The sequence below is a fragment of the Thunnus maccoyii genome, chromosome 21, assembly GCF_910596095.1.
Source record: "Thunnus maccoyii chromosome 21, fThuMac1.1, whole genome shotgun sequence".
NCBI lineage: Eukaryota > Metazoa > Chordata > Actinopteri > Scombriformes > Scombridae > Thunnus > Thunnus maccoyii.
This window is the reverse complement of record NC_056553.1, coordinates 14,980,186-14,998,458: the sequence shown is the minus strand read 5'-3', so window position 1 is coordinate 14,998,458 and position 18,273 is coordinate 14,980,186. Positions and strand designations below refer to the sequence as shown.

Here is an 18,273-nt window from a genome sequence, read left to right as displayed (position 1 = left end):
ATGAGTGTGGGAACGGACATTAGAAAAAGAGAGATAGAGAGATAAAATGCACAGAAAGGAGGAAGAAATACAGAAAGGAAAATATTTAAGATTGTGGGAGTAAGAGGGAGTGGGAGAGTGGGTGGAATGGATGTATGTTATGACAGATTGACTCGCAGTGTGTGTGAGCGTGCAGCCCACACAACAGCAGGTGATCAGGATTAATAACTACAGGCCATGTTATTAATGGCGTTGTGTAATAATAAGAAAACTCATTTTTCATTCCCCAAACCTAAAGGTTAGGATGAGAAATGACCAAAACAGTTGTAGCGTAATAGCTCTCACCCTATCTGAAACATGCGACCTCCACGACACTGTCACAGCTAAGGCGTTCATCTTTATGTATGACATTATTGGATCTAAACCGTACACTTTATTCTTGCTGACAGTGATTTAATTCATCTTTAAATGAAAGTGTTTCCCCCTCCTCCTCATTTCAACTCTCTTCTCTTCTGCACCTTTGGAGGGCAGTGCAGGGGGAGACAGAGGAAAAAAATCAATTCGCCATAAAATTAGTTATTAAGCCTTTTCCCAGAGGTTGCTCCAAAGCAATGTATGTGGTGGCTTTTAATTTATTTTTTCAATTTAGCTTAAATGTGAATCAGATAAAAGTCACTTGCTGACAAGATACTGATTGACCTGCTCCTCTGTAGGTTGGACACCATAAGCTGTCTGAAGTTCTCCAATCTGCACTGAGGCTCCATGAGGCATTTAGTGCTCGAAGTAGGTCTGAGCTTTCAGGGAAAAAAGACATCGATTTTTGACAGAATTCACAATTTTATGCTACTCAAAGAAAGGCTGAGTTAAATATAAAGATTTTCTAGTTGCTTAGTAACTATAGAAATAATAGTTTTTACTGACAAAAGGCAACAGAACAATTATGAAGAGAGGCTCTTCTTTTCCAGCATTCGCTACACTACTTGGTGCACCACAGTGGTGATTTGAGGAGAAATACAATCCTTCAACCAAGGGACGCTGATTCTAAGTCCCATGTCAGATAAACATCTGCCGTGCTTAAGTATCCTTGAGCAAAACACTGAATCCCCACCAGCTGCAGCGGTGATGTTCAATTGCTGTGAAGTGGGAAAGCCAAATGACAATTTTCTCCTTCATTTGTTTCTTTATATTTAAAAATGTCTCTTTATCTTTATCTAACCACTCAACTTTTGACTCCTCTCCATTTATATACACTGTAACACCTCTATCTGCACCCCAGCTCCTTACCGTTGAGCCACTTGGAGTTGTACTGGGCGGTGCGCAGTGGTGGCAAGCCGCCCAGGCTGCGGTAGATGGCAGGGTCTCGTCCAGAGAAGTCCATGGCTGTGGCTGCATAAAGCTCCCCGCTGGAGGTGATGAGGGCGGTGGAGTTGTGGAGTGGGTTGTAGGGACACCGAGCCATCCCACTTATCTGATCGTGAATTTCGGTCAGATTTGTCAGCTGCAACACAGAGAAAGAAAGTGGAAGGTTTTTAATGGAAAGAGGAAAAATAAGTATTGACAGGACACAGACGTTGCCTAGACACAGCTAAAAGAGAACGATTGATTATTTGTAACAGGAGTATCCCTTGAGTAACTAAAGCAATAAGATGCAATATACTTGGGGATAGGGTGCATTTTCTTCTTGTTTCTAAATAATGGATCATTGTAGAAAACCTGCAAAAAATATAAGACAGTGTATCAAAGGGCAACATTAAAATGCAAACCAGAGAAGTCTGGTAATGTTTTGTTTGTTGCTGCCAATATGCAAATGGTGCAGATGAAAAAAATACTTCATCTCATTATGTTTTGTTCGGTTTACATCTACTGCGAAACACACACAAAGATATATACGAGCGAAACCTTCAGGAGCGAGAAACATAATCAGAGAACACATTTGGAATCATTAGCAGCATAAAACATACAAATAGACCAGCTGTTTCAACTTCAATATTAAGAAACCACCTGTTAAGAAACCAATAAAATTCCTCAAAGAGGCTCCTTAAATCAAGTTACTTTTGGCCTCACAGTTTCCTTGGTTTGGTTTCTGATGTCTGTGCAGGACAACCAGCTGTTTGCCTGGCTATAACATTATTATACCACATCTTTGAGAAGCCTCTCTGTGTTCAAAAGAGGCTTGATGTGAGATGCAGTCTTCCCTTGCTTTCTGGCTTTGAATGTGAGGCCAAATCCAGCTCTGCGCTTTTTAAAAATACTTTACAGCATGACCCTGGCTTAGCCTTGACACACTGCACTGGTTCCTACTAAAAAAAATACAGGCCATAGCTCAGTGAGTCAGCCTCGAATACCAAAAAGGCGTAATGCATTTTTTAAATCCAAGATGTAATTATATTTTATGATGCAAAAGGAAACACAGTATATGGGGATTAGCTCATGGTTTGTGCTTCCTTCCAAGTTCATCTAAGTTCTGAGGGCAAATCCATGATGCAAAGTAAAAAAAAACAAACACTAATCTCAGGTTTTGAAATCCATAAATAATAATTAAAATTATTCTATTTGTAATTACTTCTCTATCAATCAAGGTTCCACATTTTTGACTTATCTCTGGTTGCAGAAGTCCCCCAGTGACAGCACAACTCTCAGTCTTGAAAGATTCAGAGCTCAATCTTTCCTCTCCTCTCACATTTTCACATTTTCAGTAACTGAATAATCTGTGGACAGCTCTTCCACACAGGAGACCAGACCCAATTCAGTGCATGTGTTGGGGGAAATAAGGCGAGTTCTTTAGCCAATTTCCTGAAGCCGGTCGATTTGGATCAAGGGTTCTGTTAACTCCTGCCACCTCTGCTCCACCCAAACCACAACAAAACAGTGCAGCTCTGTCTGTTTTCCGCTGGCCTGAGATGAAAGCCTGTTATTGACAGGACTCATTCTGCGGGCCGGAATAGCTGTGTTTAGGTCAATTGGATCTTTAAAAAAAAACGAGAAGAAGAGTGATAAATAGATACACTGCAGTGCATCTAATGCATATTGAGGAAGCGAAATGAAAGTCGTCTCTGTAAAACACCAAGCAGCTGTGCGAGTAGGACATTGAAGTGACTTTGAATGCCTCCAATAGAGACTTTTCAGCGACAGTTCACAGCTTACACAGACTGCTGTGAGAGCCAGTTGGTTGCTATGTGAGGAGCTACTGAGACGCTGTTGTGGCTATTGAGAGAATTTTTAGTTACCCGCTATGACAGGAAATCCAGCCATAAGCCTTATGCAAGTGTGATTTGAGATTGGTTAGTGGACAGGGTTTTTACTGATATTTCACTGTGGATGGCTGGCAAATGACACATCCTAATAGCTATCTGTCATGCATGTGTGAGCAGATATCGAACTCAACTTCTTTGATTTGTGCTTACTCCTTCTCATCTTGAGATTAAAGCTGGGGACAAACCTGAAGACTTGCTGAAACCCACAAAGACAAGATAGACCACACATAAAGATTGTTTCCACCAACTGACACTGATTTTTTGGTCTTTGACAGTCAGGAAGGCGCATAAACCTTATGAATGAGTAATCACACAAGCAAAATACCGAACCACTGATCAGTAATGACATCCCACAAGAACCAGTCAGGTTTGGGTGAGGTCCTGGATGGAGAGACATGGGTAATGTGGACTGTATAGTCTACAGATCAAATTGGAGGTAGTGAACTCTGTAAAATGAAGCTAACTTCAGGTTCTGGTCAGTTGTATAGCTCTTTGATTTGTAGACACATTTGTTTTCTTTACCGCTCAATCAGCTTTTCCTCCATTTCATTCCGGTGGACTCACACTACAAATCTTTTTACTTCCCATTTTCCCCTTCTTTTATTTATTTACTGGTACCCTAGGGTGACACAAAAGTGACGTCAATCGTCGATGTTAGTCACAAATATTAAAGATGTTTTAAAAAATCTGTATGAGAATGACTGGCAGTGACTGGGATTAGATTAGAATCTTTATATATACTCACAGGAGGACTCGAGTCAGAGTCCTTCAAGGTCAATGTTGGAGTGAAGCAAGACTGTGTCCTGGCACCCGTCTTGTTCAATCTCCTCCTCTCATCAATCACCCACCTCTTCCGCCATGACACAGAGATTTCATCTGGAGTACCTACTAGATGGAAGTCTATTCAACATCTGACGACTCTAGGCCCATACAAAGTCAAAGACCTGCCGAATCTGTGAGCTTCAATATGCAGATGACTTCACTGTCTTGGCACATATCCCAGAATCCATGCAGCATGCCCAAAACAATTTCCGGCCTACACCGGTCCTTTGGTCTTCAGGTCAACATTCAAAAAACTGAAGTCATGGCGCAACTCACTATTCAACCTCCTTTACCCCCCAGCTTCCAAATCAGTGGTGTTTCACTCAAAGTAGTGGACCAGTTCACCTATCTTGGCTGCACACCCTCCTCAGACTGCTCCCCTGACACTGAAAACTACTGCTTCAACAAAGCCTGGTCAGCCTTTGGGCACCTCCGCATAAGGGTTTTTGAAAACAAAAACCTCAAGGTCAGTACCAAGGTTGCCGTATACCATGCAGTATGTGGCTCCACTCTGCTCTATGGGAAATGTGGATCCTATACAGACAGCATCATCACAAACTTGGAGGCCTTCCATATCTGATGCCTTCAAAAGATCCTTAGCCTGTCTTGGGAAAATCAATTCCCCCATACTCAGATTCTTTCGATGACCATCTTCATCTGCATGGAAGCATCAGTGGCTAAAAAACATCTTTGCTGGATAGGTCTTTACTATCCTCATGCCTGACCACCGTCTACCCCACCAATCCCTCTATGGGAAACTCATTGATGCAAAACGGGCTGCTGGCAGACAAAAGAGGTGCTATGAGGACTATACCAAAGGCCTCCTGAAGAACTGCAATATAAATACAACCCATCTTGAACCTTTGGCACTTGATAGATCGGCCTGGCAGGTCACTTGTGCTACGACGATCAGACAAATAAATTACAGCAACCAACAGAGGAGGACTGAAAGACGTGCCCAACGACACCAGAGTACTGCCAGCATTACCCCAATATCTGGGCTCCCTTGCCCCACCTGTGCGGGAGGAATGTGTGGCTCATGTATCGGCCTCCCCAGCCACATGAAGTGGCACCAGCTTCATCAGCACGTTAACCCTCAAAGTATTTGGAGGCATAAGAATGAGTTTAGTTTTTTAAGCACAACCCAGAAACTTTGCTGCAGTATATTTTATTTCATATTTCCTTCTGAATTATAATGGAAAGACTTTCCTAGATTCATTGGTGATAATGCAGGCTCAGAATTCAAATTGTGTTATGAATGAATGAATAAAATTATTTTTGCTTATAGAAATAAACAAAAATTAATGTATTCAATTAATTTGATATTCAATTTGGCAAAATACTGTATTTACAAAACCAAACACATAAATTTGTCACTCTGTAATGTAACCAAACATTGCATTCATACAATATCCTCTCTAAAACAATAGAAACATGCTCTCTTTTGATGTTTTTTGTGTAAAAGCATCCCCCTGACTTCTGTCCCCCAAGAAAAGCCATGATCACTATCATTATCACCATCATTGTCATCATCATCAGTGGTAGGATGGCTAAAAATCAGTGAAATTACAGCTGTTTAATCTGTAACCACATAGCGCTTATTAAACTAATAGGATATTCTGTCCCCTCTCTGTTCATCCATCACAGCTGATAGTAAATCTGTCTTAGTGTGATTCTATTGCTGTTGCCTTGCCCAACCAGTGTTTCATATTAACAGACGTTCAGTGGGTAAATATGACAGTGCTTGATGAAATACTGCTATAATAATGTCATGACATTTCAACTATATGTATTTTCACAGTGGTAAACAGTCATTATGAGCCTGTGACCTTTGGATGCAGTGCTTTTGGACAAAAACAAATGTCATCATAATAGTAAACTCCTGCCACCTCCTCCTCTGAAATCCCAGAGATGGAAACGCAGATATTTGATATGGCCCGATTGCTGTTCCAAGGTAAGCACAATACTCTGACATTTTAAATGCTGGTCTATACTTTACTTCAGAAAGCACTTGTCACCAACAGTAGTGGATAAAAAATTTCTATGCTGACACTTCATTTACCAAGAAACACGGTTATTAGCGCTGTATGCTTTTGTAATAAAAAATGAAAGGGTAGCAGCAAGTTAAAAACCAGTGGTTAATACATATAAAAATCTTGTGCCCTCACTGTGTCAAGAGCCTGCTGAAACACAATAGCGACTCAACATTTTGACTAAACATCCCTTTAAAACATGGGATTAAAAGCTAAAGGGAATTTGTAGAAGCATGAGAGAGAGTGGTGAAAATATTTAACTGCATTTGAATTAAACACAGGCGAAGATAATGTGATTCAAAAGAATAGAAGCTAAATAACTGCAATGACTCAAGAAGAAGAGCATAGCAGCACAGATGAGGAAAGGAGTATGTTTACTTGTAGACCAAAACCATGATTATTGGGAGTAATGAGCTTCAGGCAATGTTTTGATTACAACATTTAACAAGTGTGAGGTAACACCACTTCTTAAATAACTGCGCTTAATAAGAAATTAGTCTACCTTCCCTGACAGCACAACAGGAGCTGGGAACTCATACAGTAAATCCTGTGATATTAACATCACGTCTCAAGTCACACCTTGATTAAATGTGTTGATCAACCTCGACCTCTGCTTCTGATACTGTTAGTTCCATCAATTCCACTCAATATTCATATTCACAATACTATCAGGCCCACCCAGCTTGACAAAACAATCACTGTTGTTCCAAGATAATGACTTATTAAGTTGTGTTCCTGGAGTGACAGGTGTTCTCATATTGATTTTCAGTAAGCACTGACTAACAAATGTGACGCATATTACAGAAAAATAAAAATAAACTGAGCAGCTATGGCTGCTGTCAACTTCAATACTGCACTGCGACATGGATTTGAAACTTTTGAGGGACAAGCAGTTGAAGGCATCAGAAAGGCTAGTTTTTTGCAGCGAACCACACAACTGTCCCTGAAAAATTAGTATAAACAGTAAATCTTGTTAAAGCATTAGTTGAACAATAGTTTGACATTATTTTGCTTTCTTGGCTGAGAGCAAACCTCTCCAAGTTTCTGCTGGTTGCCTGGCAGCCTCACATTTATGACAAGACTTCAGGAGGATTGCTCCTGGCCAAGAAATAGTCTGGCGCATAACCTCCTCTTAAAACCGCAACGTTTTTACACTATGGTTTCTGTATGGATTAAACAAAAGAGATAACGTGTCAATTAGTGATGTTTAGAGGTGCTAGTAGGTGGATTTTTTAACCTTTGGGAAGAGTCAGGCTAGCTGTCCTCCCTCTCAGTCTTTCTGCTAAGCTAAGCTTACTAAGCCTGGCTGTAGCTTCATACAGACATGGAAGTGCTGTCAAACTTCTCAACTAACTCTCAGCAAGAAAGCAGATATGCACACTTCTCAAAATGTCTGACTATTGCTTTAATTAACCTGGTGTGTTTATTTATTCTTTCCCCTTTATTTAGTTTGGACAAAGCCCTACCTTATCACTGTGAGCTGAATGTAAATAATGAGAAAAATGTTTCTGTAATATAATTCTATTATCTCAGAATTTTCCTCTATTTAATATGAGCGTGTGTCCACCAGTGAATGGATGGGTTGGAGAAACTTGAGAGATAATGAAGAGCAAACAACTCAACGCTATTGTAGTAAAAAGACACAGTACATTTTCAAATATCACTTCCCTGTGAAATAATTCATTGCAATATCAACTATAAAAACAACAGCAGTAGTGTGGTCTATATAAGATAATATTGTAATAATAGCTTGCACAGCCGGCAGTAAACATGCTAGCAGTAAAGTCTCACCGTCATGAATATGCAAAATGACTTTAATTTAATCAAGACAAACAGATGGGACATGGGCAACTTAAATAGTAACAGTAGCCTTAATTGGGCAAGAATGATTAGTATTCATGTGAACCTAGTCAAAGGAAAGCAGAGTGAGAAACAAGCAAAAAAAGAGGGCACAAACAGGAACTGATGTTGTTGTTCATACCGTTCGGTTGGTGCAGATGGGCGTGAAGGCGTTGGTTCCACAGGTAAACAGCCTGTTCCCATTTACCAGCAGCACCCTGATGTAGTTCTGGCACTCCTCCTATGGAAACACAGAAGCAAACACACATATCGCCGTTAGCAGTTAGCAGCGGCACCATTATCTATCCATTGACAAGCAGCAGCATTAGGCAGCGGGACAAAATTACACTTTCTGCCAATAAATGAGACAAACACCTGCAACCACGGGAGGGCTACTCTAAAACGTGGCCAAGCTTGACAGAGTCAAATCAAGGCTAATGCCCACACGGCTTAGCCATGTCACATCTTAATTCAACAGGGACCAGATTTGGAGAGGGATCTGAATGAGGTGGAAAAGAGATAAATACAGCGGGTGTAGGAGAGGACCACTCAGGATTAGTTTAGAAAATTGCATTGGCTTTGTTGACTGGTCAAAAAGTGAAATGAAAATGTAGCCTCTCATATACTTTATTCAATCATGTTTCTTTTTAGCCTGCTCTCTACATTAATCAATTCAAGACACTTTTCTCTAAATTATAGTGAAGTACACGCTCACCACTCTTTTCTTGGCTCACTCCTCCTCTGAGGTTTTGGCCTGGGTTTATAGCAAACCATTCAGCACTTGCTTAAAAGTGCACGGCAAATAAAGCGGTAATGACGGACTGAGTGATTGACTGAATGATTGATTGCCGCTGAACGCCATGAACTCTCAACGCTGCCGTCAGGCTTTCATGGAGGTTTGCTGGAGATTTCCATCAACAAAACTCATAGCAAATGTAACAAGAGCAGTCAGTATTCATGTCAGAGAGCGGCATTTGTTTTTGTTCTAGGACAAGGTAATAAACTCGCAGGGTCCCGTCATCTGAAAGGGGCCATGGCTGGGTTGATGAGGGGCCCTCGTAGAAATTTAAAACCTTGTAAATCTGCTATTGTCTGAGCCACTAGAGGTGCCTAGGGCGACCTCCCCCTCCTCTCCTTCTCAAGGGTCTGATTTAGGAGTTGGGGGCACTGCAGGAGAGATGGAGGGGAAGGACTTTTATTTCCCCCTATCAAGATGGAGGTTGGCTCGTAAAACAACTTGTTTCCTGGTGCTAAGCACAGCCTAAGTATGTGTGTGTGTGTGTGTATTTATGTGTCTGCCTGTTCAAAACTGAAGATGTGTGCATGTGTGTAGTTAGCACTTGTTATGTACGCTTATATATCTGTGCTGTTTGAACAGCTCCTTATGTACTGTACGCTTGTGTGTACATGTGTGTGTGCACATGTGGGTGCAGGGATGGGGGTGGGTTGTAAGAGCTCTGCATAATTCAATTCTTCTCTGCAGTTTGGTTCTATGGTAAATACTGGCATATTTAATATTTGCCCAGCCTCACAGTCTTGACTTGTTTATGAAAACTTCCTGACAAATGTTCCACGTCCATACTGTAATACAGAGGCTGTTATGCTTGGCGCTTGCATTATAAAACAAAACAGAGTCAGCAATCAAGTCCTGTCAAGTCAATTTAACTCTCCTTTCTTCTCCCAGTTGAAATAAATCAAATACACAAGAGAAGAGCGGAAGAGTGCATTAGTTAAAAAAAAAATACAATCACTTGTAAATTCACTCAAAGCACAGGCACGGTATCTGTGTAATAGCTTAAGCGATGGTATATTGTTGCGCGCTGAGCTAGGTAATAAACCATCGAAAGCCCTGTCAGCTGCAGGAGAATGAAGTCTTTTAATGCTATTCTTAGTGTACATCACAGGAGCTGATCCTCAGAAGGGAACAGTGAGCAAAACAATTTGACTCTGCCAGACAGCAGCGACTCTCAAGGACTGAGGTAGCTTTGGTCTGTAATTCACAACAGCTATCTTGTGCTGGCCAGCCTGTGCATGCCTATTATGGGTCCCTAACCACCTTTCACAAGAGGATAAATACACAGTGGTGCACACACACACACACACACACACACACACACACACACACACACATACCCACAAAGGGATCAGGGCTGGGCAGTTCACCTACAAGTCAAGTTCAGCTCTAAACCAGCTGTTTGGTAGACAAGAGTTTTCCATTTAACCACAAACAAAAACATACATTTGCGCACAAAAAGAAACTGCCGCAACAATAGGAACTCCCTTTATGCAAGGTCTATGCATAAGAGTTAAAGTGTGGAAACTTTTTTACTTCACAACAGGTTGATTTAAATCCTCACTCAGGTCAATCCCACTCACAAAGCAGGGATTTCTTTTGACTCTTTATGTTAAGGCTGAAAAATGAGCTCCATGTTGCTTTCAGGCTTCAATATGTTTCATCATCACTTGTTTTCATCTTCACGTGTTATTTGGTTGTCGAGGTTGATTGGTCGGGAGATCTGTGATTTCTGTCTTTATGAGATTTAACATTTTTTTCTATAGCCATAACTATTATGCAGCACTGATGCGCTGGTGGGAAAGTGTAACATCTGGGGCCTCCAGTTCCACTGGTAAACATCTATTCGTTCATGTGTTATTTTTATACCAAACCCACAGGAAAATGTTGAACACTCATCAGCTGGTTTGGAGGTCGCAGCTTAGAAAGTTGTTCAGCAGTGGTGGAGGTTGCTTTGTAGTTTTTATTGTTCGTATTGTTGTTACGAAGACTCCATAAATTTGACACATTAATATCAGTTTAGCAGTCATCTTCTGGGCTCTGGAGAGAGTGAAAATAACCCCTGTGATAAGGTTGATCAGGGTTATCTTGGCTTGGGCTTTGGACATTAAACTTTTAGCCACACTGGTGGTGCTACTCTAGGGAAAGCAATGTGGACTGATCAAAGTTAATTATCCACTGAAATATCTCAACATCTACATGATGAATTGGCACAAAAATTTGTGACATGACATACTGAATGTGTACGATGATGTCTCCTAATAACTTTGGTGATCCTTGACTTTTCATCCAGCGTGTTAGCATGGTAAACATGATAGCATGCTGATGGTAGCATTTATCTTTCAAGACTGATGCCTAACTACAGTCTCACAAAGTCAATGGCATAGCTGTAGACTTTTGCATGACAAACAGGGTGTGTTTTGAAAGATGCTGGTATTTACTAGGCCATCTTAGAAAGGGATGTAATCAAGTTGCATTGTGGTAAGTGTAGGATCTAGGGAATTTGGAGCTTGACCCATATGAGGACTAAAAGTAAGGATAGCTCTGCCTCTCCTGCATTTATTTTGACCATTTCTTCTTAAATATGTCTCTCACAAGACACCACCTTTATAGAAGTACAGTCCTAATTGCTGAAATGCCCCTTTACATGCCATTACCAAAACCAATAGTTTTGGTTAGCTGCGAAGTAACAACCAAGCTTAATTTGTGAAGTACCCTTTTCAATGAGGGACAAGCTGTTTTTTCGGTTAAATACAACAGCAATACTTAAACTTGTTTTTCTCAACGGTGTGACAAGTGTCTGATAAAGCAATATAACAGCATGACACTTCAAATGCTCAGGCATCACTTCAACTCACCTCAGACTTTCCACGGCTGAAGCAGGCTCCCTTGGTGAACTCATCGCAGTGCCACTCAGCCTCCTGCAGAGAGAGAGAAAAGCAGCATAAGGCTCCAAATAAACCATCAAGAAGAAGCAAACATCAGAAAAATTTGGCGCCATGTCACCATGAACCACTTTGAAAACCACTAAGGGAACCCAAACAAAACAATGCCCAGCTGTCTCAACTGTGGCAAAATTCCCACCTTTTGAAGTCAATTCCATGTCTGGTGACTCTGTCTGAGATAGCCCAGCAATAAAAATGCCACCGAGGACATATGAAAACACAGTTAGAAAATGTAACGGAAACCATAATGTGACGAGTCTGATATGCTGGCTGCAGCATGGATTTCTGCGTGATGACTATTCCTTGACTTAGGTGGGAGGAATGGATTAAAACAGAAGCTAGGGGTAAATTAATTTGACATTACATCGTCACTGTACTCTCAGTCCCACACACACATCCGCATACACACTTACAGTACACACAAGTATATAAACCATGTTAAATACAGACACGGAATCCAATTAAGGTGCATACCAAGCCGAGACCCAAAGAAACGAGAGGCAAGTGCGCTCAGAGCAGGATGCCAATTTGATTTATGTGTGAGGGAAAAGGAGGGATCTCAAGACATAACATGCAAGTCCCTGGAGTAGGATGTCAACGTGATTTACATGTGAGGAAGAAACAGAGGGACGCCTTTTACATTTTACTAGAGGAGAGAGAGGAATAAGGAGATAAAACCTCGACTCATCTCCTCCGAGAGGGAAGACATCAGCGTGCTCCGATTTCTACCATTTAATTTCAGTGTGACCTCTGGGGGGGCTTTCTCATTGATAAAAGTTCTCTATTCATGAAATGAGTATTGGCCTCGGGACAGCAGGGCCACTAAGACACTTACGTGTGTGACAGGCGGAATTAGTCGTCAGTGCCACTAGCTCCGTATGACTGGCAGAGAGAGGAATACTTAGCAGAAAAATTGGCTGGCACAATAATACGCTTAACGCCAAGTCATGAAAAGTCTCCAAAAGCAAAACTATTCAACTTCTCTTTGGCCACAGAGAGGTGACTTTCCTGCAGTAATAACCTGGCTAGGGGCCAGAGGTGAAGGATTTCGCTCTCTATGGGAATACAGTAAATATCACTAACTGAAAGAGATTATTAGATTTCACCTTGATATCAGGATTGTTTTATGTCAGGACCAGAGGGGAGGGAGAAAGCTGAACCCCCCTCAGCACCTAGGTGAACTTCTTTCATTTCCTCTTTGAGAAGACTCTAGGAGTTTCCTCTGTATGTTTTAAGTGTGCTGTATGGTTTTCCACCCTCATTGGCCTTTGGGAGGTGAAGAAACACCCATATGGACACACTCACACACACATGTAAACGCACACACAGGCGTAACAGGAGGGAGCTTAGAGAGAGGAGAAAGCTTAGGGTGTGTGGTACTATTCAGGGAGGATAAGATATGGAGTATTAATGGGAGCTGGCTTCTCTCTTTCTCTGTGTATGTGTGTGTGTGTGTGTGTGTGTGTGTGTGTGTGTCAGTTCACATTCCAGGCCAAAGCTGGCTATTCTGGGGCCATGCAGCCACCACAGACACAAACCACACACATCAGCACAAGCAGCACAGCCTGCAAATACAGCAGCACAGCCAGTCCCAGCTGAATTGAATGTGGGCGCTGAAAGTGCTTTCACTAATCGCATGGGGGGGGGGTTAAAAAAAAAAAAAAACTGTTAATGGCCCGAAACCTTACTCCCTCATGTTTAGTGTAAAAATCAATCATAATACAATGCAAAATTACAACTTGAGATCACATTAATGGGCGCAAAGTGGTTGCTTTTATCATTATGGGGCGATTATGTGATTTATCATCATCCAACATAGTTCAAAGCAGTTTTTCGGAGTACTACATATTTTCATTACATCTTTAAGACATCAACTTTATGGCTCCTGAAGAAGGTGAAGTCCGTAAGCCTGTAAGTGTGGAGATGTGCTGGCTTCATTGACCACTAAAGCCACCCTCTCTGACTGCCCAGCCTCAAATGGTCCGAAGTAAAGAACAGAATCACAGTCATGCAAAGGCGAGTGCCAGTGTCATTAAGAAACATTAAAAGCTCATTAACATGCTATTGTTCAGCCACTGCGCTCCTAAGATGAATCTGTCTTGAGCTGAAATATGTCCGCAATGTGCTGTCATTAAATAATAATTTTTAGCTTTATCAGAGAAAGCTGCATTACAGAGACCTTTTCCAGAGGCTTTGTCACCCAGAGGAGACTGAGATATAGACTTAGAGAAACAAAGAAGGAAACAAAGAAGGTGAGAAAAAAGGGGATGACCAGGATCTAATTTAGTGAGCTGAATATTATGATTAGTCCAAATTAGAAAAAAACAAATCTATTATAGAACTGTTATTGGCTTTGGAGAAAAGCATCTATTGGATGGGAGGTATCTGTTGAAATGGGAGATATACATCTAAATGATAATGGATAATGGTTTATTACAAGAAGTAATAGTTTTTATTGGTTTTGGTAAATGCTAAGATCTGGGAACAAAGGGAAATTACTACAATATAATATGATGAGGTAAAAAGATACGAGCTGCGAGACAACAGTCTTAACTTTCAAGTCTCAAGCAAGTCCCAAGGTACCAAGGTGAGAATCACGCAAGTCAAGTCGAGTCCCTGCTATAAGTCGAGCAAGACAAGTCAAGTCATATGAAATTCTCATGATCTATCCCAGTTTCCACATTTAAATCAGTTAAAAGACAGTGATCATGAAAAATTGAGTTTTATTTTCAACGTTAATGAAAACTGCTGCAGCCTGCTTACACCTTATAAATCTTACTGATATTTGACATTTTGTGGCAATCAATAACAAGCCTCCTAAATGAATAACAATGGAGAGTGGGGCTCTGATATTATAATATAGCCCTTTACCTCTAAAGGGCTCTAAAGTCTAAACAGAAGTATGACATGAAAAATTTACATCACAATGTTAAGCCTCCTGTCCTAGCTCCCCCTCAGGAGGGTCATGCATTTCTCCTTAGCATCATCTATGTATATTATATCCTATTATCATTATATTATCAGCATCTGTCCACTTTTAGCTACTTAAAATAAAAAGTCCTCACAACTTTGATGGAGCCCAGGATTTATCCATAAGGGCGGTTTAATTACACGCTGTTTCACTATATACTGTACACTGTGTACTGTGTAGCAGAACACAAAACATTAATTACCATCCTGTTGGCGTGTTAATGAAGTTACTGCTGCTGTGCCACTTGCCACATATGTAAATGCGCACATCACTCTCTCAATTCAAAGACGAGCTCACTGTTTCTGCTGCTGTGTGATGCTGCAGGTATTTAATAAAGTCAAAGGAAAGAATCTGACACACAGCAGCTGTAAGCAAAAACAACATCAGTACTGATGTTTCTGCAACATTCAGTAACATCTGAGCAACATTATTGTAAGATTCAGACATTAATCTAACACATTGCAGACCTGCCTGAATGACATAAATAGTTGATTCTGACGGACATTTCAGTAGATTATGTTATAGATGCAAAATACTAGAAGTAATAGAAACTAAATAAATGAAAGTTGATTTATGATGTTGGAGAGCCTTGTGTGTGTGTATCTCTGCTGACCAAAGACAAACAAACTGTGGCGTTTGCCTTTTCTGCACTCTCTCACAATGGACCGATCTCTGTGCTGAGATATGGAGAAAAGCCTGAAACACTGGAAACTACTCCGCTCACTGTAGTATGCACCATATTTCTCCCCTTCCCTCCCACACTCCATGTTAAGTTCCACTCTTTTACATGAAAATACCAGAATTATGCAGAGCTCGGCTAAAACAATCAGGGCTAAAGCAGTGGCAGCACTTGGGACCAACGGGACAGACCCAAAGCTTTGACACTGCACTCACAGCTGTTGTGTTCACTGTTACTGTTGACATGAACACAAACGAGGCGCAGGAGGTTTTCTGTGAATGATAAACAACCAGTGCATTTGGAGCTGGTTTTACACTGGATATCAAGGGAACAAATTCGCTTTCTTTCAGCTTCAGGGGGAATATTATTTTTGGACTAGCCCCCTCCATGATAGCTGCCTTCTGCATTGGCCTCTGCTGGTCTGCCGCACCCTAGTAGGTTGCCAGGTTTGCGTGCATTGCACTAGAAATCACCCAGTCATGTTTCAAAAACAATAAATAACTTCTCAATATCTAGAAAAATGCATATATTTGATGAAAAAAAGTCAAGTCCTTTTGAGTCATCTGTCTCAAGTCTAAGTCAAATCCCAAGTCATGAATACCAAAAGTTGAACCAGAAAGTTGGTATATAGTCTCTGGTTATCATAAAAGAGGACAGTTTATCGTTCATCATTATTTCAAGTTCAAAATAAGTTTAGCTAACCTGGGGGTTTGTTTCCAACCTGACGAAGAATCGATGATTATTTGATTTCTCATGTTTTTGGCCTTGTGGGACACCTTTTTAGCAATGTCTCCACATTCCCAGATTAACTTGGTAACTACAATTGTCTTATTACCAATAGGTATAAAATATGTAATATATCGGAATAATCTTTTAAGCAAGGAAAAGTGTGATAGGAATATGTAAATCTATAAAGAGGCAGATAGAATTTGGTACAGTTGGTAGCAATCCATTGTTGCTTCAGGGAGGCTGAAGAAAAAATTCCTGAGATACTGTACGTTCTGTGTGTCCGCCCTCTCTACTGTCCCCTGTAATGGGTCCAATCCTCAGAGATAAACCATTGTGCTCGAGCCTCTCGTCAGCCCTCACACTGAGGGGCTATTGTCAATGCGAGGTGGGTGCAAGAGAGATACCAAGGGAGAGAGTGGGCAGGGAGAGAGATAGACAGAGATAGGGAAAAGGACAGAAACAGGAAAATAAGGGACAAACACAAAAAAAACAACAAAGAGAAAACAGAGTCCAACTTAGAAGTCAGCCAAAACCAGAACAAGGGACACAGTGTGGGCAGAGTGAAGTAGTCAGTGAGACAGAGGAGAGTCTGCAGAGCTGAATTCCAAAACAGCACTGTTTCCAGACATGATATTGAATATATTTTGCATAAAGAGGGTCCAGAGAACACACTCTCTGCTGACAGCTGTCTGGCTTTGTGAAATGACTGGCTGTGTGTCTCATTACAAGGAGATGGCGGGTTGAGAGTAAGAGCTGGACAAATCCTGCCGGGGAAATCTAATCTGTTTTATGAATAGCTGATATTACCTTTTGATGTGCTGGCACAATATTTACTATTCAGACTGATGTATGCTGATGTAAGCTGCTGAAAGATTTACACACGAAATTGGTCTTGATGTCATGTCTGAGCAAGTGTGTAGGTCTGACTCACTATACATATCATCATGGCACCATACAAAGATGAATTGGAGTTGAAGTGACCCCCTACTATGCCTCTTACTACTCTGAAGCCATTTACACTTTGTTTTAAATGCTTGTTGGTGATCCGAACACAAGTGGACAGCCGAGACACATCGCTATTCACACCTACGTCTATCATGCGTCTCCAAAGTGTCCAGCTGACCACTTGTGTTCAGATTTTGTTACTTCCTATGTCACTTCTGCTAGAAGGTCAAAGGGCTCATGCACAGTTATTACGACCATCTGTCAGCAGACAAGCGCTAGCTTTGTTTTGTACGGGCTAGCAAAGAAAACAAAAATGTTTCAAGAACTAATATACATGTATGGGCTATTCCGACCACCACCACTTCCTGCACTGATGACATATTTTCCTGTTACGTCCTTGTTGGGGACACATCAGGACGCATTAGTGTTTACACTACAAAAGATATGTGGTCAAATGCGTCCCAGATCTCCTTGGCAAGTGGTTCGAGTGATCGGATCACATGTGTCTTGTATTTAGCGCTGTCCACTTGTGATCCGATTGCATTTAAAACAAAGTGTTAACAGGTTTTCAGGTTCACAGCACTCTTGCTTAAACATGGCATTAATTTCCATGATATCACTGACTGTGCTGGTATCTGCATCTCTAATCCCATTGATGCTTTTTAATTCTATGCATTTAAATGGCCAAGTTAGTGGGTTCTAGTAATTGAATTAGCAATGCTTCCAAACCTATGGAGGACGGCCTCTGTTAGCTACTGATTACCAGCGCTAATTGTCTGCTTGACGAAGTGTAATTGCAAGAGACAGGCCCATTAAATACAACATGTGAGGCTAGAGAGAGCCTTTTGTTTTCTTTGGAGTTCCCTTCCTTCCTAACAACATGACACTATGAGAAGAAGCAAAGAAAAATGGAGGCGCAGTGTACATCTGAACACCATACAGTGTCTGTTGCCAGTGGGAGCTGTTATGTATCGTGTTTTCATGTGACTGTTTGTGTGCCAGTGCAGAAGGAGAGGAGCTGGAGTGAATATCCACTATTTTCTCCTCCTCTGGTGCTTTATTGAATGGTAAACAATGCCACTGATCCTGCTCATCCCGGAGCTTATTGACTAATGCTGTGCCACAGAGTTTCCATTGAAACTCAGCCTTACTGTCTGCATCCCATTTTGATTTAGCATGGAAACAGCACATTAATAATGGATTTTTTAAAGGGATGTTCTTTCTTAAAGTTTTGCTTAGCGTTTGGTGAATTCAAGGCCCAAATGCACTGAAAGCGATAATTGA

General features: G+C 41.1%; 1 protein-coding gene across 2 annotated transcripts in view; it reads right to left on the bottom strand.

Annotated features, from left to right (window-relative positions):
* The window catches only part of sema5a (sema domain, seven thrombospondin repeats (type 1 and type 1-like), transmembrane domain (TM) and short cytoplasmic domain, (semaphorin) 5A), a 125,073-nt gene that overhangs the window by 54,740 nt on the left and 52,060 nt on the right, over positions 1–18,273 (bottom strand). For both annotated transcript variants that reach the window (XM_042400075.1, XM_042400077.1), the window contains 3 exons: positions 11,579–11,641; positions 8,070–8,168; positions 1,264–1,477 (listed from right to left, as the gene is read on the bottom strand). In XM_042400075.1, the coding sequence (XP_042256009.1) occupies positions 1,264–1,477; positions 8,070–8,168; positions 11,579–11,641 (376 nt within the window). The remainder of the gene's footprint in view (positions 1–1,263; positions 1,478–8,069; positions 8,169–11,578; positions 11,642–18,273) is intronic.